Source organism: Megalops cyprinoides, chromosome 2 (assembly GCF_013368585.1).
Source record: "Megalops cyprinoides isolate fMegCyp1 chromosome 2, fMegCyp1.pri, whole genome shotgun sequence".
In the NCBI taxonomy this organism is placed as follows: domain Eukaryota; kingdom Metazoa; phylum Chordata; class Actinopteri; order Elopiformes; family Megalopidae; genus Megalops; species Megalops cyprinoides.
Genome location: NC_050584.1, coordinates 29,866,113 through 29,887,993, shown reverse-complemented (window position 1 = coordinate 29,887,993; position 21,881 = coordinate 29,866,113). Strand labels below are relative to the sequence as shown.

The window sequence follows — 21,881 nt, the reverse complement described above, 5'->3', positions numbered from 1 at the left end:
ATAGGCTATTCCAGAATGTCCTCTCCTCTGTTTTAATTTCATTGTCTGAACAGCCGAGGCCACAATAAACAAGTAGCCTAAAGTTGTTCACTTTTGTTGAAGTCATAGGCTACTTGACAGTTTGCAATGTTAAGCACAGTTTGAATGTGGGCGTCTGCTTTTAAAAGCTGAGTTTAGGCATTTATTTTATAATCTCCATTTTATGATCTCACAGCCCTCCAGGTCGTTCAACACATACAATAAACAGATTTTTTGTCATTCGTTTTGAGTCTCTTTTTGCTCATGTTTACTTTTGCAGTCCTAAATGTGATATAACATGGGGTGGCAGTGTAGCATAGTGGTTAAGGAGCAGGACTTGTAACCGAAAGGTTGCCAGTTCAATCCCCGCTAGGACACTGTTTCTGTACCCTTGGGCAAGGTACTTAACCCACAGTTGCCTCAGTAAAATATCCAGCTGTATAAATGGATAACATTGTAAAGAACTGTAACCTATGTAAGTTGCTTTGGATAAAAGCGTCTGCCAAATGAATAAATGTAAATATAACCCAACGTTCCAATTTTTTTCAAGATAAGGACAGTCATTTCCCAGTTAACGCGACGGTTGTAAGTCGTGTCTGCATAGACGGTGATTACATACATGAAACATCTCGTTCACCGCAATGTTTTTGCTTGTCGGGTGTGATTTCCAGTCACTGGAAATCTGGATTGGGTGCTCGGAGGCGTCACATGATTGCCGGAGCCCCGCCAAGGATGGTTCACCGTGAGACATCACTGAGGTAACAAGATCTGTGAGATAAACATGAAAATAATGGCCCATTCAAAGTATTCTGCTTATTCAAACATACATGAAGTGCCTTCAATATTAACGCATGTAATGCGTAAAAGTTCAGGAAGTGACAGAGAGGGTAAAACAATGTTAAAGTTAACCAATCACATAATAAAATGGGGTCTTTCATTTGTATGTTTTGTATATTATAAGAGTGTATTTCATGTTATTAACAATTCATACAGTAAGGGTATTGTTGTAATTAAGAAAAGCATCTCTCAATGTCTCAGGGCCCTTGTTTAAACACCGGAGATGCCATCCTTAGTGCGGCTCTATAAACCTTTAAAAAAAAAAAAAATAGCTGAAATCAGTGAACCATAGCCAAATGATCCCTTACCTGCTGAACACTGCTCAGAATTTGCACTTCGAGAGAATGGTCAACTTCATTCGCTCTAAACAATTTGGGCGGGGGGGTGTCTGGAAATAAAAAACACTGCAAAAGCAAAACTGACTTCACAGCTGTAAGACATTTGAAATTTATCAAATGAATGAATCTAGACAATACTGCAACCTTTCTTCATTTATGTGAATACTTCAAAAGGAGTTACCATGCCTGCCTACTAATTGTATGGTTACTATGGCTACACATTGCATAGGTACACTCCAGTGTTCAAGAAGTCTTGCCAAACAGGTATGCACGAGGTTGCTTTGAAACTCCAGTAAATGCACCATAACAATGTATAAGATAGGAGTCCGATGGTAACTCACAAGAATTAATAATTTAGTGTTGATAATTCCTCTATGCCTAAACTTACCTTTCTGCCCATATACCTTCATAAACAACAGCACTCAAACAATTGAATATTATATTTTAAACTGTATTTTTTATTGACAACATGCAAAGAAGCAAGGAAAGGAGCTCACCTGTTGTCTTGGTGTGTTCCTGTCTAGGTGAAGCACTGCTTGTTTATCTTCAGGTATGTACAGAAACAGGAAACCTATTGTATATGATTCTGCAGACTTCCTCATTACTGCAAATCTTCACTCAGTCTGAACCAGAGAAAAATGTTACTTCATCCAGACCTTTTGAGAGAAGGAGGATTACTGACACTATCACTACAATCAGAGGCTTTTTCTTCTTCAGGTTTTTATTTTTTTAGTTTCATGTGCAACATCATTTTTTTTTTTTTGCATGTATCAGCAAGCAGAAGAGCAGGTTTCATTTTTTCAATAAAACTTTTACTCTTGTATTCACCACAAGAGAATCATATCAAGGTCTGAAAGAGTGGTCATGGTCATGCTGACTTTGTGGTTTCTGGTCATCTTTGCTTTTGCAAGATGGGTGTTGCTTAACTTAAGCTCGAGTTTGCGGTTGTGGTCATGTTCAGATTTATATGTGGATTGTGCAAGGTAGTATGAGTAATCATGCTCATGTTTATTCTGAGAGAGGGGGCGATCCTCTTCAGTTTGAGGATCCATCCATGATCATCCACATAGAGCATTCCAGTCATGCAGGCACTGAGTCATCAGCACTGTAGGGAAAGTGTCTGTGTGTGATATCTGTGGTTAAATCTCTTCTTTCTGCTCAGCCTGCTTCTCCCATCCTGGCTCCAGTTCAGTTCAGGTAAAGGGAGTTCAAGTAAGTCACTGCCTCCAACACACACACACACACACACACACACACACACACGCATACATACACATACACATACACAGTGTCAGTCTGTCTATTTGATTTCCTTTTACAGAGAAACAAAACTCATCTCAACTAAATTGTCTTTCAGTGTCTGTCAGACTGGCCCCAGTCCAACATCACACCCCCTGCAGGTTCGGGTAGAACAGGTAAGTCACTCCCACTCTATCTCTCTCACACATATACACACACATACAAAGACAGGTACACATGCAGACAGAGACAGGCACACATTTACAGAGAAATGAAACTTACCTGTGCCACTCTGTCTCTCGCTGTCTGTCACTGTGTTCAGTAAATTGGGACAAGTTGGTGATCAAATGGATACGGAGGAGTTTAGCTGTCCAATCTGTCTGGATCTACTGAAGGATCCAGTGGCTATTCCCTGTGGACACAGTTATTGTATGGGCTGTATTAAGGGCTGCTGGGTTCAGGATGATCATACTGGTGTCTACAGCTGTCCCCAGTGCAGAGAGACCTTCACGACAAGACCCGTTTTAAAAAGAAACATCATTGTGGCTGATATGGTGGAGAAACTGAGGAAGACGGGACTCCAAGCTGCTCCTCCTGCTCACTATTACGTTAGATCTGGAGACGTGGCGTGTGATGTCTGCACTGGGAAAAAATGCAAAGCTGTCAAGTCCTGTCTGGTGTGTCTGGCCTCTTACTGTGAAACTCACCTCAAACTTCACAATGAACTCCATCTAGGAAACACACATCATCTGATTGATGCCACGGGACACCTGCAGGAGAAAATTTGCTCTCAACATAACAAACTACTGGAGATTTACTGTTGTGAGGATCAGCAGTGGATCTGTTGTTTGTGTGTGATGGATGAACACAGAGGCCATGATACGGTCTCAGCTGCAGCAGAAAGGACTGAGAAACAGGTAAGGATTGGAACTCTTTGCTGGCAGCTCCATGATTTATGAAAGTTATTGTGAGATGATTTATTATTCAGTTCGGTGGAAATAAAATAAAATAATTCTTCAGTGCTTGATTCTCATTATTCAGATTACATTATTTATCAAAGTTGTGTTTTATTCAATTTTTTTTCCATTTGAACTGAGCAAGAAAGTGATTTTCTGGTATGGAGTGTGTAGTGTTAAAATGGTTTGAAGTGAACACAAGCCAGCTCTCTGTGACATCTATGTTTGCACCCCTCACCCCCCATTCACTCCCTGAATGGGAATCAGCATGGCTGGAGCAGCTGGTTCACTCACACAGTTTAGAAGCTTTACCTATAAGGCCAGTACAGTTCAACATACTGACCTGAAGTATGGCATACAGGTTAGTTGTTAGCTATTGGGTTTCAGTCTTAATGAGGCAGTATTATTTGAAATTATGTGAAAATAGTGCAATATAGTTTAAATAGGGAATAATTTCTCCACAGAAGCAACTGGGGGTGAAACAGAGGAAATTCCAGCAGAGAATCCAGGAGAGAGAGAAGGAGCTGCAGGATCTGAGACATGCTGTGGAGTCACTCACGGTGGGTACTGACTGGAGGAGAAGACAACATCTGGCTGCTGGGAGAGCCATTTCAGGGCTCAGTCAGGGCTCTCCTCCAGTCAGCCAGTGAGGAGTCCAGTGTTGGGCCACTTTCCAGCCCTGTGGGGCTTAATCCCACTGAGCCACACTGTGGGGAACAGGCTATCTGGGGTCCCAGGAATAACCGAGTGAAAGGCCTAGTTAAAACGTTCAGCTCTCTTCTCTATGTCTCCTAACAGCGCTCTGCACAGGCAGCAGTGGAGGACAGCGAGAGGATCTTTACTGAGCTGATCCACTCCATTGAGAGAATGCACTCTGAAGTGAAAGAGCTGATCAGATATCAGGAGAAGGCTGCAGTGAGTCAGGCTGAAAGACTCCTGGAACAACTGGAGCAGGAGATTGCTGAGCTGAGGAGGAGAGACGCTGAGCTGGAGCAGCTTTCACACACAGAGGATCACATCCATTTCCTCCAGGTAACATCACTGGCTCTCTGACACTGCAGTATGTAGACTGCAAATACATGATTTGGTGTGTTCCTCATCTTCAAAGATCTACTGCTGTCATCTCCACAGGAATATGTGCTGACTGTTTTGTTCGCTGTTTGTCTGTCTTTCTGTAGACCTGTCAGTCTCTCTGTCCCTCTCCTGGACCTGGAGACTTACCCAGCATCTCTGTCAATCCAAACTTCTCTTTTGAGGCTGTGAGGAAATCTGTCTCTGAACTGAAAGAGCAACTGGAGGACGTATGCAAGGGGGAATTAGAGAAAATCTCTCAAACAGGTAATATTGCTCTCTGAGACTTACACCGTGTTTAATTAGTGCGTCTTTGTAAACATAAGTGAGTTTTATTTCTCTCTTTGTTCAGCTGAAGTCCACATTTTGGAGCCCCTGACCAGAGAGGACTTCTTACAATGTGAGTCTATGATTAAGTCATACATCTTTTCTTTGTCAGATAAAATGCTGCCATTCTGGAACTAAACATGCAGGTAATTTTGGATAATACACATCCAAAAGTAACACATGGTTTCAGGAAAGTCACAAGAACAATTCATTAAAAATATATATATATATATATCACACTGGCAGTAAATTTGATACAACACACAAGGAAAAGGAAACTGAGAAAGTATTATTTTTGGTTTACAAGTTTTAATATATGATTATGATATATGGTAAAGAGGAATTGACAAGACCAATAATTTAGGGAAAAAAATATTGCTTTTGTATATAGTTCCATGAAAGCTGAGAGGAAATATAAAAGAAAATCAGAGATGCAAATGCTGAAGGACATTAACTAACGGAGATTTCACAGGCTGCCATAGCAAGTGGTTGGGCCAGGGTAAAATCATGGCAAACCGGGGGTATTCCATTGGACGCGCTCTCCCTGAGGGGGGCGGAGTTTGTCCTGATGCGGGATGCGGGATGCGGGATGTGGGATGCGTGTCACGGAGGTGATCCCTCGCTTGCTTATTAACTGCTACAGACGCAGGTCAAAAACAGGATACGCGCGAAGCTTTGTAGACACGCATAACATGGCATGTGCAGGGCGTGATGTGGCTGGCCAATAATCCGCCTGCATGCTGATTATCTGGACAAGAAAGAAATTTTTATATCACATACTTTCTCAGCCTCAAACTGAACGTTGTGGTAGGTAAATGTGAAAACTATGTCAAGGCTCCTCGGGCCAAGGAGATGATAACTTTTTTCAACCAATTGGAAACCAAACCAATTTTCACACCTTGTTCCATTCATGGCTGACACATCGAGAGGAGACAGATTTTTGATCTGAAAGAACTCCAGTACAAATTAAGAACTCAAATTAAATTAAAGATGGTCAAACAGGTGAAACAGGTTTTAAAATAAAGGGAAATCAGGTTGTGAGTGAGGTAATGTAATTGGTGTGATGACTGAGATTTTTCCTGTTGTACTCCTCTACCAACAGACTGCTGTGAGCTCACGCTGGACCCTAACACAGCCCACGAAGGACTCTGTCTGTCTGAGGGGAACAGAGTGGTGACACGTGTGAGAGAGACCCAGGCATATCCTGATCATACAGAGAGATTTGACTGCTGGGTCCAAGTGCTGTGCAGAGAGGGTCTGTCTGGATGCTGTTATTGGGAAGTTGAGTGGAGTGGAGATGATGGCGTTTATATAGCCGTCTCATATAAAGAGATCAGCAGGAAAGGGGAGCAGCCTGACAGTGGCCTGGGAGGAAATGACAAGTCCTGGAGTATGTTCTGCTCTCCTTTAAAATATTTTTTCTGGCACAATAATAAGCGTATCAAAATAACAGCACCCCCCTCTTCCAGAATCGGAGTGTATCTGGATCACAGGGCAGGGACTCTGTCCTTCTACAGCGTCTCTGACACAATGACCCTCATCTACAAAGTTGAAACCACATTCACTCAGCCCCTCTATCCAGGTTTTAGAGTGTGGTCTTACAGATCGTCTGTAAAACTGTGTCATTTGGGATTAAAAAAAACGTTAAAAAAAACGCCTTCAGCATTTAACGCAGATGCAAACATGTAAACATACGGAGGTAACTAACTGGTCTTACTGATCTGATCTCGGTCCCGATTACGATTTAGGCGCAGTGTTTTACACAGCGTGGATAACCAAGAAAAGAGATGGGTATGTTGAAAACCAGTTTGACAGATACGTGAGTCGCTTATATTTTCACAACTAATATTTCACATTCTCAGAGTGCTTCGTCTATTGTTGTGGGTTTTTTTTTTTTTAAGAGACTAGTGGTTTACTTTTCTGGCCAGAGCCAGACAGGTCAAAAAGCGTGGGTTCGGTTTTCCAATAAGGAAAAAGCGGTGCTGTATCAGTAGGCCTACTATGTACGCACATTAGATTGGAGTGGCTGCGTGGCATTCTTATGTCGTGGCATTATATGTACTCATTGCTGGCAGATTTGCTGAGATTTGACCGCAAAACCCAATAAACTTTGAAATGCCAGTAGCTGTAAGCATGGTTGCGAAACGGACAGAGAAAAAATCGACTTGGAATGTGGAACAACCAGAAGAGTGGGTTGTAATTAAAATTTTTTTTTAAAACCGCAGAATGTGCTGATTGCAGTACAGGGTTATTCATCCGTTCATAAAATCCAACATTGTGTGTGTGTGTGTGTGTGTGTGTTAATGGGGGGGGGGGGCACCACTAAATCAGATGGACATGCACAGTACTGGAATTCACTTCCTGATACATGATATTGGAGAATTTAATCTATACGTGAAACTTTGGCTCTGAGAGTTTTTACCTGCATTCATTTGTGCATTTAAATATGAACAGCTCATCCAGCTGAGCAATCTTTTGAATCTGTACTGTTTTTCTTGTTTGTTTTTGTTTTTTGTTTTTTTCATTTTATTGTAAACATCAATGAAAGGACTGGTGTTGGATGTTAGACTCAAATAAAAGCACTCATTCATCAGTTTTGTAAGTTTATTATCTACAGTATACCCTGGTGGATCGGTTGTGTGGCATTCCTAGCTTGTTAATGAGTGCTGAAGGGGACTTCTATAGACTATCTGTATAAAATGACATATGAAAAATTAAAGATATTGACGTTTTTCTTGCAGAGGAGATTCTGATTAACACAATAATAATAGTAGTAGTAATAATACAAATCCCCATGTATCTAACCTTAATGTATCTCTTTCTAAGTTTAGTATTGATTCCTGGGATTTTGCTTAGTTTGTATGCCTCTAACAGCATCATGGCTTATAAATGATCTCTGAGGCACTGAGTGCTCCCAGCAGCAGGCTGGATAGGGAGGTCACATCTTTTTCCTTCCTCCCTGTTTCAGCCTCAGCTGAGGAGCTGAGGGACTGGGGGGTACACCTCACCTCTCTTACCCCACGGGTGAAATTAACCCACCTCATACAACTTAACCTTAAACTCAACATAATGTTAACTCACTATCCTGTCTTCTCGTTAATCCCAAGCAAAACCCCTCAGTGGCCGTCCATCCCTCAAGTACAGATGGTCTGCTGGATCAAAGTGCAAGATAAATTAGAAGGGGAATTTAGGGCCACTGGTGTTGTAGTACTGTGATGATTCTCATACAAAATCACTTTTTTGATTAACCATCATGGTCACAGTCTGTTAGGGATACAGTATGGAGGAAAAGCAAAGACTTATACCTAACACTAACAGCCCTTAACACCTGCTACTGGTATTTACTTGCTGTTTATTTTACGTGTAGCATCGCAACGTGTTACGGATACTGTGATCTAGTGATTTTGATGTATAGTAGTGTATGTACTTGACTTTCCTTAGTCTTGAGGCTCTCTAGTTTCAGGTTAGCACAAGTCAACTTGTGGTAGGGCTACAACAGTGTTATGCTCGCATTCACTGGTCTGGGAGTGTTGTTAGCCTGCAATCAGCACGCTGTTGCCTATTTACCTTGAATGGATACACCGCTGTTCTCTTGTGCCGGAAGTAATTCTGGATAAGAACATCTGCTAAATGAGTGTAATGTAATGTGGATCAGAGAATTAGCTTTACTGGAGCTCCCGTGGGTATCGATTGAGCCGTTGATCTGTCTCTTTGATCAAGTTCAACTTCCACACAATAGTATTTGCTACAGTGCCATCTAGTGGAAAAACTGCCGCAAATGTTTTAAACAAACTAAAATGATAAGAATAAGAATAAGAAATACTTTATTAATCCCGAAGGAAATTTGAGTGTCACAACTGCACCGTACGGCACACATCAAAAACAACAAAAGAATAAATTGAATAAAATAAATAGAGGTATAAAATACAACAAATAGAAAGAAGTTTGTGCAATTATGCGTTGTGCAGTACTTCTGTAGCTGTCATATAATAAATGCGAATAGTGAGATGGAGAAGTTATCATGCTTGTGCTATGATTATATACATAGTATAAAATGAATTATGAAACAAGAATAAACAAGGGTAAGGTTAATGCTATTATACAGTATGAAGTGCAGTAGAAAAACAGTTGTTGTACAATATGCAAAACAATGATAACTGTATAGTGCAAATCCTGACCAGATGGCTAGAGAACAGTTATTGTCCCATGTGCAAAGATTATGTGCCTGTGCGTGTGTGTGTGTGTGTGTGTCATAATCATGATGATAGATTAGATAGATTAGATAGACAAACAATTCCTTTTTCCTGTATAGAGCACCATAGTTTTTTTCTTTAGCGATTTGACTGGTGGGTCCAACTGCTGTGCAGAGAGGGTCTGTCTGGATGCTGTTACTGGGAGGCTGAGTGGAGTGGGGGTGGGGTTTCTATAGCAGTCTCATAAGGAGATCAGCAGGAAAGGACGGAGTGCTGACTCTGCTCTCGGACAGAATGACAAGTCCTTGTGCCTCATTTATAAAATGTTCTAATGCACATATTTGATCTTAGAATGTGCGTACGCTCAAATCCACGCCAAAGATTTATAAAAACGGTCTTTGACGTGGAAAAGTTGTTAGCTCCACGTCAGGTTCCAACTTCGCGTACGCACTTTTCCTTGTGTCGATGTTGGAGTACTGCATGCAGGTATTCGGAAATCGGAAAGGATTTTTTCTCGCCGATCCGGTTCCCGGAAACAATTTATTTTACCGGACAAATCTGAAACTTACCGGTCACGTTTCAGTTACAGTCTATGTTACAAACGCAAATATAATGTACACCTAGGTTGACGAAAGAATGACAACGACCTCAAATGAGTTTGACTATTTAAGGAACAGTAACGATTGAGCAAAACCTCAGCATTAGCCACTAAAATGTAGGCTACGTTTTGTATGAGCATTACTACCGGACATTTTGACAGGCAAGTTTTTAATTTTTTTTTTTTTTTTTTTTTAAAGAATTTTACCAGGCAAAAACCGGTAATTACCGGCTAACGGAAACCCTGGCGCCAACATGTCTGCTGCCTAATAGTTTCTTCCTCCTCCTCCTCATTATTAGTAGAAGATGATGCTGTTGTAGTTGTATTGCCAGATTGAACACATTTCTTAGGCTATACGTAATGTTTGCGCAATAAAGTTGTCAAATTAACACACAAGCTAGGCTACTTGTGGAAAACAAACATTGGTTTTCCAAAACTACCCCTATTAGCATAATTGACACATCCTTCAACGAAATTTAATATACATAATTATGGTTCCACACGTGTAAAGCATTTCGGTCAATGGGCTATAAAATGTCCAATAATGCAGTGGTTTGCAAGAGGAAGCATGGCAGCATTGGCACTTCTTGAAGATAACGCCAACCGCACAATAGGAAGGGAACGAGTTTTTACAGATCAGGCAGACTTCTTTGCGCATGATGACGAGTGGCTGATAAGCAAGTACCGTTCGCGGCGGGCGGGCGGGCGGGCAGCGTAACAGAATAACTGAGACAAACTCGCGAAGAGATAAGGAACAAACGGGGAATAAATAGGGCAAGGCTAATAAGAAGATGGGATGCAGGTGTGCCGGCCAGGTAATCGGGTGGGCGGAGACAGGGCGGAGAGCAGGGCAGGGCTGGAACACAGGGAAAAACAAAAGCACATGGATGGGGAAAATAAAAACAAACCAGGCTAAGAAGCCGCAGTCCTGACACGTACTTAGTTTTAGTGGTAACGCCACTGGAAAGGCTCCCAACCAGCGTCCCTGCACGCATCTGCACCTCCGCCAACAGGACCTCGATTTCGGCCTCGCTAATTTTTTTTTCTTGCAGCTCGCCGTTATCAAGTAGAGGATTTGGGTTTTGATTCGAGCTCCTTTATATGCTAATGAAATTAATTAGGGGGTGTTTACAAGGCGGAGATCTAAAACCATTCAGCTACGCACAAATCTGGGAAAGTGGCGTACGCACGTTTTTTTTTTTTGTGTGCGTACGTTCATTTTCTCAGAATCGCACGTACGCACATTTCAGAAACGAACTTAGATAAAATGTAGGATCGTTTCTACGCAACTTTTTTATTTTTATTTATTTATTTTTTGAAATAAATGAGGCCCCTGGAGTTTGCGCTGCTCTCCTTCCAGTTTCTGGCACAATAACAGCATTCCTGCAGAACAGAAATGTTTACGTTAGCCTTGTGGGGTGTTTGGGTTTGCTCGACCTTGCTGTGGCCCGGACACTGGCGCCTAATGGGAAAAACATTCCCTGAGAGGTATCCTGAGATTGATAGTGAGCACATGCTGACCTGACTCCTCTCTGCCACAAACAATGACAGGGGAGGCAGACATGGGAGAGTAGCTTGTGGGGTACAACCAACTGGTATGCACCTATATCACCCAGGACAGGCCTAAAATATGAGGTAAAGACCACAGGTCACATGCAGAGAGTCGACCTGAGCCCAAGGTATGAGGTAAAGAACCAGTATATCAAAGGTCAAAGCTGTGTTTGTTATATAACTATCTCAGCACCCTTAAACATGAAGTGATTGAACTCCATGGGCCTCTCAGTTGGTAGGCCTGCACCACATACACACGATCATAGCGTGCATATGCACATGATTAGTTCAATATAGCAGCATCACATTGGTAACCTGGATTGTGTCACAGAACCTAATTATGTGATCACCCTAAAAGCTACATAAACACAATTACCATTATCTTGTTTATACTAATTATACTAGACTGATTATACTAATCATTATACTGCTTACTATGGTAAATAATCACTAAATAATCACCATTATTCTTCACCTGAGTCACAGTGTCCTTCTACAGAGTCTCTGACAGAATGACCCTCCTCCACAGAGTCCAGAACACATTCACTCAGTCCCTCTATCCTGGGTTTTACTATGGCATCATACCGTTCAGAATTATAGCACAATGAACTATTATGTTTCTCCTCATAATTTCCTTTATCAAGCCTCTTTCCCACAGGTGGTAGGATCAGCTATTGTGCATTATTGTATCCCATACCTATCAATTGGGAGCAAGTGCTGTGCGGGGAGGGTCTGTCTGGACACCGTTACTGGGAGGGTGAGTGGAGTGGGGTTGATGATACCCCTTGGCCGTTTCACATGAGGAATCAGCAGGAAAGGAAGGAGAACGACTGTCTTCTTGGACGTAATGAAAAACCACAGAGTTTTGTCACTCTCCTTCTTCGCTCTGTCACAATGATAAGAAAGTTGAAATACCTCCTTATTGCACCTATAGAACTACAGTGTACTGGGATCACAAGGCAGGGACAGACCTGACCGCTTTCACTCAACCCCTGTGGGTATTGGGTTAACAAAATATCTCATGTACAACGTTTGGCATTTGAAACAATACATACAGTACAGTATCCATTGTAATTGTTGGCTGTGTATGATTGGTGGTCCTGAATTACACAATTCCTGAGCAGAGATGATGTACTGATGATCCATTAATGTCCATAAAAATCCACAAATTCTACAAAAAAAAAAAAAAAAGCATGAATGGAAAGCCCTCTCTCACCCAGTCTTACCCAGGCATGTCACTCACACTGTAAGTAACCTCGTGACTGCAAGGTTGCCGGTTTGGCACTGGGCCACTGCTTGGGCAAGGTACTTAACCCACAATGGCCTCAGTAAAATATCCAGCCGAATAAATAGATAACAATGTAAAAAAAAAAAAAAACTGTAACCGATGTAAGTCACTCTGAATAAGAGTGTCTGCTAAATGCCAATGATGTGATGTAATGTATTGTAACACCCATTCACTGCTGTTGTTCTAGGTGCATGATTAGTTGCGTTTTGTGTTGGATGTCATTTTACTTTTTCCATGGTTTCTCTGATATTGTTTCACAGCATCAGCTGTCATTTCTAATGTGAAATGTTGGGCCTGTGTCTGAGTGAGCGCACCAGAAATCTCTAAATCTGCCTCCCTTCATGCCTGCTGAGGACTGGTCTGGCCTCAGTCATAAACCACGCCTTCTGCAGCTGTGGGAAGAACCAGCAAGTCTCCTTCTCTCTCACTCTCTCTTTCTCTCACACAGACACACAGTTTCAGAGAAGCAAAACTAAACTCAGTCTCTGTCAGCGTGTGGCAGGAAAATGGCGGAGGCAAGTATATTAGTGTGCCAGGACCAGTTCGGCTGTTTGATCTGTTTGGATCTACTGAAGGATCCGGTGACTATTCCCTGTGGACACAGTTACTGTATGGGCTGTATTAAGGGCTGCTGGGATCAGGATGATCATACTGGTGTCTACAGTTGTCCCCAGTGCAGACAGACCTTCACCCCAAGGCCTGTTCTGGGCAGAAACACCATGCTGGCTAACGTGGTGGAGAAACTGAAGACAGGATTCCAAGCTGCTCCTCCTGCTCACTGTTACGCTGGACCTGCAGACGTGGCATGTGATGTCTGCACTGGGAGAAAATGCAAAGCCATCAAGTGCTGCCTGGTGTGTCTGGCCTCTTACTGCGAAAATCACATTCAGCCTCACTACGAATTTCCTGCCTTTAAGAAGCACAAATTGATCAAAGCCAGCAGACAGCTGGAGGAGATGATCTGCTCTCATCATGACAAACTGCTGGAGGTTTACTGTCGTTCTGATCAGCAGTGTATCTGTCTGTTGTGTTCGATGGATGAACACAGAGGCCATGATACAGTCTCAGCTGCAGCAGAAAGGACTGAGAAACAGGTAAGAACTGGAGCTCTTCATGCTCTTGTCAAATACTGGCTGTAACGGTATGGAACTCTATTCAATCTGTTTGAGCTAAATTCAGTTTTGAAAAATTTAATGTAAAGCTTCTTGTAATTTATTACTAAATCTATTTATCATATCAGAGAGAAACAGTGGACTATTGTGGATGTTCAATTAATGTTGATATTAATCAGAGTGATATCATACCAGCACCTTGTAAATATTCATAAAATCTGTAATATCAAAGTCAATATGTTAGTCTTTAAAATGGTTCAACTGCATGTCAGAATTCGGTGAAATTATTAATGTACTTGCAAGCTAACTAATAAAACTGTTAACACAAAGGTTGGGCCTCGGTTGAAGGAGAGAGAAAAGATTGTTTATTGATGGTCTTCGATACAGCAAGGCTTCTCAGGTGATGGTCAGCTCAGCAGAGTTTCAGATGTTACCCTCACTAAGTCTTGTTGACTCTCACAGTCTCACACCTTACACACTCCTCAACCCTCTCGTGGTCCTGCTCCTACCCCAACCCGCGCCCCCGCCCCCCCCCCCCCCCCCCCCCGAGGGCAACCCAACAGCAACCTAAGTAGTTAGAACTGGTTAAGTTAGCCTTGTAGGGTGTTTGGGTTTGCTCGACCTTGCCGTGGCCTGGATACTGGCGCCTAATTGGAAAAACATTCCCTGAAAGATATCCTGGGTTTAATAGTAAGTACATGCTGACCTGACTCCTCTCTGCCACAAACAATGGCAGGGGAGGCAGACATGGAAGAGTAGCATGTGGGGTACAACCAAGTTGTATGCGCCTATATTACCCACGACAGGCCACAGGTCACACACAAAGAATGGACCAAAGCCTAAAATATGAGGTAAAGACCACAGGTCAGATGCAGAGAGTCAACCTGAGCCCAAGGTATGAGGTAAAGAACCAGTATATCAAACATCACAGTTGTGTTTGTTATATAACTATCTCGGTACCCTTAAACATGAAGTGACTGAACTGCATGGGCCCCTCAGTTGGTAGGCCTGCACCACATACACACAATCACAGTGTGCATGTGCGCGTGATAAGTTCAATATAGCAGCATCACATTGGTAACCTGGATTGTGTCACAGAACCTAATTATGTGATCACCCTAAAAGCTACATAAACACAATTACTGTTATACTGTTTATACTAATTATACTAGAATGATTATACTAACCGTTATACTGCTTACTAACTATGGTAAATAATCACTAAATTATCACCATTATTCTTCAGTCCCTCGTCTGATCATTCCAGAACTCATCAATGATCACAAAAAGGAAGCGAGTGATTATGTGTGATAGGAATAGTTACATGTGTAAGCGTACATGAGCAAGCAATATCGTATGCTCGCAAGAACACAGGCATCTTGCATACCAACGTTAGTATGAAAATGAAGTCTCAGTCATGTCCGAAGTTGTCAATATCTCTGTAACATGAACGACACGTGCAGGTGTATGAGAAACATTGAAATGTCCAGGAGTAATGCAAAATTCATTTGCAGTGGCATCGGATCATTTCCAACACATTATGTACAATAACCCTGAATTGCAGTTCATCTGCGGACTTCTAGGAGATGCTTAAATTCTGATTTCCTGAGGGTATTGTGAAATGGCAAACATTCAGGAAAATTTGAATCCCTTGTTTAGAAGTGTTGTTTACACAGAGCATGGTAAAATCATATTGATTTGATTTTGTGGTTTTTCCACAGAAAGTGGTTGGGGAGACACAGAGGAAATTCCAGCAGAGAATCCAGGAGAGAGAGAAGGAGCTGAAGGATCTGAGACAGGCTGTGGAGTCACTCACGGTGGGTACTGACCAGAGGAGAAGACAACAGCTGGCTGCTAGAAAAGCCATTTTCAGGGCTCAGTCAGGGCTTTCCTCCAGTCAGCCAGTGAGGGACCCAGTGTTGGGCCACTTTCTAGCCCTGTGGGGCTCAATCCCACTGAGCCACACTGTGGAGAACAGGCTGTCTGGGGTCCCAGTAAGAGCTGAGTGAAAGGCCTAGTTAAAATGTACAGCCCTCCTCTCTCTGTGTCTCCTAACAGCGCTCTGCACAGGCAGCAGTGGAGGACAGTGAGAGGATCTTTACTGAGCTGATCCGCTCTATTGAAAGGAGGCCCTCTGAGGTAAAAAAGATTATCAGAGATCAGGAAAAGGCTGCAGTGAGTAAGGCTGAAAGACTCCTGGAGCAACTGGAGCAGGAGATCACTGAGCTGAAGAGGAGAGATGCTGAGCTGGAGCAGTTTTCACACACAGAAGATCACATCCACTTCCTCCAGGTAACATCACTGGCTCTCTTACAGTCTGTAGTATGTACACTGATATACACGGTGTGGTGTGTTCCACATGTATCCACCACTGACATCTCCACAGGAATCTGTATTGACTGTTTGGTCCTGTAGGGTGTGTCTCACACAAAGCTGCTCCTGACTTCTCCCTATGACATTGGAAAACTGAGACAGAGGAACTGATTGACAGATAGACAGGGAGACATGAAGACATGAAGACAGAACAGTAAACAAAATGGAGAAAAGCTCTAAGACCTGTGATTGGTATATGACTTCAGGACCCTTTCTGTAATCTTTCTTTAGAGTTGTCAGCCATTTTGTGCCCCTCTCTCTGTGCCACCTGGAGACCTCCCCAGCATCACTGTGGATCCACAGTCCTCTTTTGAGTTTGTGAAGGCATCTGTCTCAGAACTGAGAGTGAAGCTGGAAGGACTTTTCAAAGAAGAGCTGAAAAAGACATCTAAAAAAGGTTGTTGGAAATAAACAGTATATGATTTTATGTACAGTACACACACACACATACAGGTAGTGAACAAAAAGTGGAAAGGCCAATGTTGTCAGCTTGAGATGTCTTGCTTGTGTTGTGTTTCTGTCTTCCTGTCTGTCAGTGTGGGTGTGTCTGTTTTTGTTTTTGCGTGCATGTGCTTTTGTTTTTGTTTACAGCCCCAGGTGCTCCATCGTCCCACTTCCTGTCCTGCCGATCTGCCCTTCTGCCACACCCACCACCTGAAGCCTGTCCTGCTTACCTGTTCCCTGTTAATTCATTATTAGTTTGTGTTTAAATACCCCTCTGTTTTCTTTGTTCTCTGCCAGTAAATCTGGTTTCTGACTGTTTAAATGAGGGGACAGGGCATAGAATTCAGCAGTTTTAATGGTTTCAAAATGGGCTTAAACCTCACTGCTGTATGGGTATGAATATTTCCTAACCTGTAATTTGGCAGATGACCAACCTACCGCCCCAACATGTTAATTATAAACAGGTGAAGCACATTGCTGTCTCTTTGTCCCCACAGTCTCAGAGGTCCATGTTGTGCTGCCACCAGAGCCCAGAACCAGAGAGGAGTTCTTACTCTGTAAGCCACCATGTGCTTTCCATCCTCTCATTTCTCTCTCTCTTTCTCTCTCATACACACACATACATCTCTCTTTCTGTCTTCATTTCTCCCAGTCTGTCTGTCTCTCTCCCTCACTCTCTCTCACACGCACACACAATTTTACAACAAAAAACGATGCAGTTCAAATAAATACACAAATGTATGCAAAACAAATGTATAGTAAAAGCGACAAGAGACATTATTACATAACATAAAAATGTTCTCTCATCAGATTCCTGTCAGCTCACCCTGGACTCCAACACTGCAAATACAAGACTCTCTCTCCTTGGGAACCATAAAGTCACTGCAGGGAATGACCAAAGATATCTTGATCATCCAGAGAGATTTACCAGTGTGCCCCAAGTGCTGTGCAGAGAGGGTCTGTCTGGATGCTGTTACTGGGAGGCTGAGTGGGAAGGAGCTGATGGGGTTGATATAGCAGTCTCATATAAAGAGATCAGCAGAAAGAATACTGACTCTGTTTTGGGACAGAATGACAAGTCCTGGAGTTTGCGCTGCTCTCCTTCCAGTTACTCTTTCTGGCACAATAACAAGAGCACTAAAATCCCTGTCCCCTCCTCTTCCAAAATAGGAGTGTACCTAGATCACAGAGCAGGAACTCTGTCCTTCTACAGTGTCTCAGACACAATGACCCTCCTCCACAGAGTCCAGGCCACATTCACTCAGCCCCTCTATCCAGGGTTTTCACTGAAGCATCATGTAACGCCTGGGAGTTATAGCACATGGCTGGAGGGATCAACTATTGTGCTGATCCATATGCAGTAAGACACTTATGGCCATTAAATTGAACAAAATGAAGAAATCGAATTTCAAGAGATAAATAAAAAAATTAGATAAAGTAAAAAACAAATCTGAGACAACACTGGGAGAATAGCATGATTATAGTATTATAGCATAGGTTATAGTATTTACAGTATGTAATTGTCCTAATATTCATAAAAACATGTGTGGTGGATTTTTTGCATTTTCTACGTACAGTTACACACATACAATTTCTGATCTGTTCATGAATCACATTCATGTTGAAGCTGAGTTCTGTCATCTGAATGTGAGGACAAACTTCACACCAACACAAATAAGTTCCCCCCCCCCCCCCCCCCACTCAGAGAGCTGTCAATAGGTGGAATAGCTTATTGGTATGCATAGTGGATGCAAAGAACTTTGAAGGGTCCAGGACCAGGTTCAACATTATGCTACATATTTTCTGTACTATAGGCAGAATTATGAGCCTAGTTTGGCTTAATGGCTTGCTCCTGTAGTTACATTTCTTATTTTCTCATGTTATAATTAGAATCATCACAGTACCAAATCAGGCTGTTCCTACTCCAATGCTCAGCCTCTCTAGTCTACTTTATTCATCCCTTTTTAAAGTTTAAAGACCTCAGTAAAATCCAGTCTTGTTGCCCTTCTTTGAACTTTTTGAACAGCTTCCGTGTCCTTCTATCCACTTCAAATTCTTTCTTTCGGTTTAATGCAGTTTGGAGGATATTGACTTGATTTTCCTCAGTCCTTAGTCATAGGAGTGCAGTTCTCTGACCTGTGCTTGTGTATGCACATGTGTATTTGTATGTATCTGTCTGTTAACTCTCCTGTTGTGTTCTGGTCAAATTTGACCAATTTACCATTTTTATGTCTGAAAATTTTAGTTTATTTCATCTGATTAAAATAAAACTCCATGACATTGTCCACATAGGCCATCTGAAAACACAAAATAAATTTAGATCATTTTCATTAAATTTTGGGGGGGTTTTTTAAACTTTTGTAAATCTGTGGTATTCCCGGTCAAAAATGACAGGCCATTGGAAATTAATGGATGAGGCAACAAGTAGGGGAAAAAGAGAGAAATTGATAGTTCAGGAGCATGTCCATCCATCAGATGGACACACTGCCACTCCCTAACCCCATATGTGCGTGCATGCATCTATGAATGCATGTATGTATGTATGCACGCGCACACACACACACACACACACACACGCATCCTCGGTTTCCCTTGCAACTCTGGAACCTTTCCCCGAATAGAATCTTCCCCCACGGCAACCACAACTTTCACACAGAATATTATGATGTTGTGTTGTGAGAGTTTTGATATTTGCACAAACATTCAAGGTCTATGATTGTCACAGACAGAAGACACAAAAGGAAGAGGTGCACACTGTGTGCACCAAGAGATGTCAAAACAAGCATTGTGTCTCTAAAATGCAGTGCACACATTTGCAAAGCACATGCAAAAACCATCACCTATTGTCAGTCACATACTCTACATGAGCACACATAAAACCACCATGTGATGGTTTATTGTTGATTGATTGATTGTGAACCTTAATGTTTCTGTTGTAATTACTAACAGTGCCGTTGACGTGGGGTGGGGGGGGTTCAGTTGTCCCTGGGCCCCAGTTCAAGGGGGGGCCCCAAAAAGACCCCTTAACATAAAAAAAATTGCTGCAATAATTAGCCAAAATAAGTAGGCCTATGTGAAAAAAGTTATGTAATAAGTCACATATAAGTTTGCTCTTTTTATCTCTTTATTTTTCCTCAACATACAGTATGTCAAAAACTTGCTTCCCTCCCTACAATGCTCAAAATGGTTTGGTCTGTCTGGAACAATGTTCTGTTTTGACGGTCTTGTAAGCTACCACACTCCCACCCAGTTAAAAAAATCAGCATGGCTAGTAGCCGATACAAATCATGTGCTCAAAAAAGAAAAAAAGAGAAAATGACGGTAGAAGTACACAGAAATTTATGGAACAATATTTAAATAAAAGGCATCTGACAAGGTGAGACATTTTACTTAGATGCCTTGCAAACACACTCAGTCACTAGTAGCAAGTCTGACTTTAGCTGAAGTTAGCGTTAGCTTTAACCTAATAGCCTAACATAAAGCGTCCTCCAACAGAGACGGCTTATTCGTCTGAGTCTGTCCACATGTCGATGTGGATTGTTCTGACAGTTTCATTCGTTCAAATTCTGTTTTGCACAATCTGCAGCCAAGGCTATTTTTTCCAAAATCATTACTTAACGAGTTCATGATATATTCCGTTACAACGTCAAAACATAAAGCTAAATACATAAAACTGATAATGATGTAAAAGGTGGTAATTATTTTAAGATTAAAGACTTTGATGTAAGAAAGTTAGGCTTGTCACATTCGTTTAGCGGCCTAAACATGTTGCAAAGATGATTTGTGAATGTTTCATTCATTCCGTTACTCATGTCTGTTTTGCTCAATATGTGTAGGCCTAGGTGAGGCTATTTTGACATGTTTTTACATAAATCATTAAATAACAAGTTCATGATGTATTCTGTTAATGTCAAAGCTAAATAAATAAAACTGATAATAATGTAAACTTGGTAATCATGTTACAGACTTGTTTCTTTGAGAGCTCTTTTTCCGTTTGCCCTTTGTGAGTGCATTGCTCCAGAATTGGGGGTGGGGGCGTGCACGCGGGGGGGAGCTCGTAGAAAATATTATCCCGGGGCCCCAGCAAGACACGCGGCTGCCCTGGTTACTAATGTTGTTAGTATGTTGCTTTGCTATGGTATGTTCTGCAATATGGTAAAGTGTTAATAGGCTTAGGCCTACATCCTCTCTTTACTAATAAAGTCACAACTGTCAGATTTGACTGGGAACATCACAGATGTTAGTTTGTGCCACTTTTTAAAACATTGAAAACAACCGTTTTCACACTTAGGTCAATACCATGCCCACTTTTTCAAAACTTTTAGCACAGTATGCTTAACAACTATGTATATGAGCACATCAGTTAATCTTTCATGCAAAATGCACTACAACCACCAAAACACTTCATACTTCACCCAAAAGTGACTCATGCTGCCATAACTATAGCAAATGCTCTCTCCCAGCAAGACTACTTTGTAACTCAAAATACAATGGACTGAGAAACAGAAACAACTTGAAGCAATGCATATATTATGTGTTGCCATATCCTCTGTTTTTGCATAAATTAGTGATGCATTGCAAAAAAAGTAAAGTTTATAGTACATATTATAATACCAAACAAATAAATCTGAAATGCTGCAATATGCCTCATGACAGCTCTATGCTACAATTTCTGAGGTATACTATAGTACAACAAAAAGTCTGCAGATGCTTTTCATTTCTAGCACAGTAAGTGAAACAACAACACATGATACTACCACTAGAAGTCTGCTGTAGCCATAATGCTGATCCATGGTGTCCTCTGTATTTTGGGTCAAATTTTTATGAATTTCACATTTACTGCAACATTCTCCCTTGCCTTGAACCTTTAGAAAAAAATCTTTAGCTTATCTTATCCACCCCTACAATCCCCCAAGCCAAGCAGCTATCATGACACCAAGAAAAAACTTTGTGATCTGTTGTTTTGCCTGTCACAACACTGTAGTTACCACTATTGAGTGTGGTAAATTTACTGTAATTGCATTCTTGGGTCACTTTCTCTCACGGATAGCCCATGACTTACATATACAGCAGTAATAGTGGAAAAATCTCTTCAGCGACAACTAAATCTATATTTTGCCTATATACATGCACATTTCAATGCAAATATGACCACTTTTGTATAGATGGTAACAAGGCTGCAAACAAAAAACTGAATAAACTTGATTGAATGCATTTTGTATCCAAGCAATGCAAAAGTATACACAGTTTAGTTCACATAGTCTACTGATATGGTGGATGTATTAAGTGTTTTGAAAAAAGTGGACATGGTATTGAGACACGTATGAAAATGATTGTTACAAAACTGTAATGGCACAATACGTTTCCTCTGTTATTTACTCTAGTCAAAATAATCCATAAACAATGCTTCTTTTACTCAAAAACGTGTTGTATAAGCTCAGGTCAATGAGGCCTACTGGCTGAAACTTCCAAATAGAAATACAAAACCTGTCATAATTACTAAAAATAAAGCTGGTAAAAAAAGATCTAATGCACC

General features: G+C 41.5%; 2 protein-coding genes across 2 annotated transcripts; both read left to right on the top strand.

The window, feature by feature from the left end:
• Positions 1–2,724: 2,724 nt before the first annotated feature.
• On the top strand, positions 2,725–7,092 carry LOC118770131 (tripartite motif-containing protein 16-like protein). Its single transcript, XM_036517594.1, has 6 exons — positions 2,725–3,349; positions 3,853–3,948; positions 4,187–4,420; positions 4,567–4,726; positions 4,812–4,859; positions 5,889–7,092. The coding sequence occupies exons 1-6, from the start codon at positions 2,780–2,782 to the stop codon at positions 6,473–6,475; spliced, it is 1,695 nt and encodes a 564-aa protein (XP_036373487.1). The 5' UTR covers positions 2,725–2,779; the 3' UTR covers positions 6,476–7,092.
• A 5,830-nt stretch (positions 7,093–12,922) lies between these two features.
• Positions 12,923–16,459, top strand: LOC118770212 (E3 ubiquitin/ISG15 ligase TRIM25-like). The gene is made up of 4 exons (XM_036517755.1): positions 12,923–13,510; positions 15,250–15,345; positions 15,587–15,820; positions 16,133–16,459. Exons 1-4 carry the CDS (start codon positions 12,923–12,925, stop codon positions 16,310–16,312), a joined length of 1,098 nt encoding a protein of 365 aa, XP_036373648.1. The 3' UTR covers positions 16,313–16,459.
• The last annotated feature ends 5,422 nt before the right edge of the window (positions 16,460–21,881 follow it).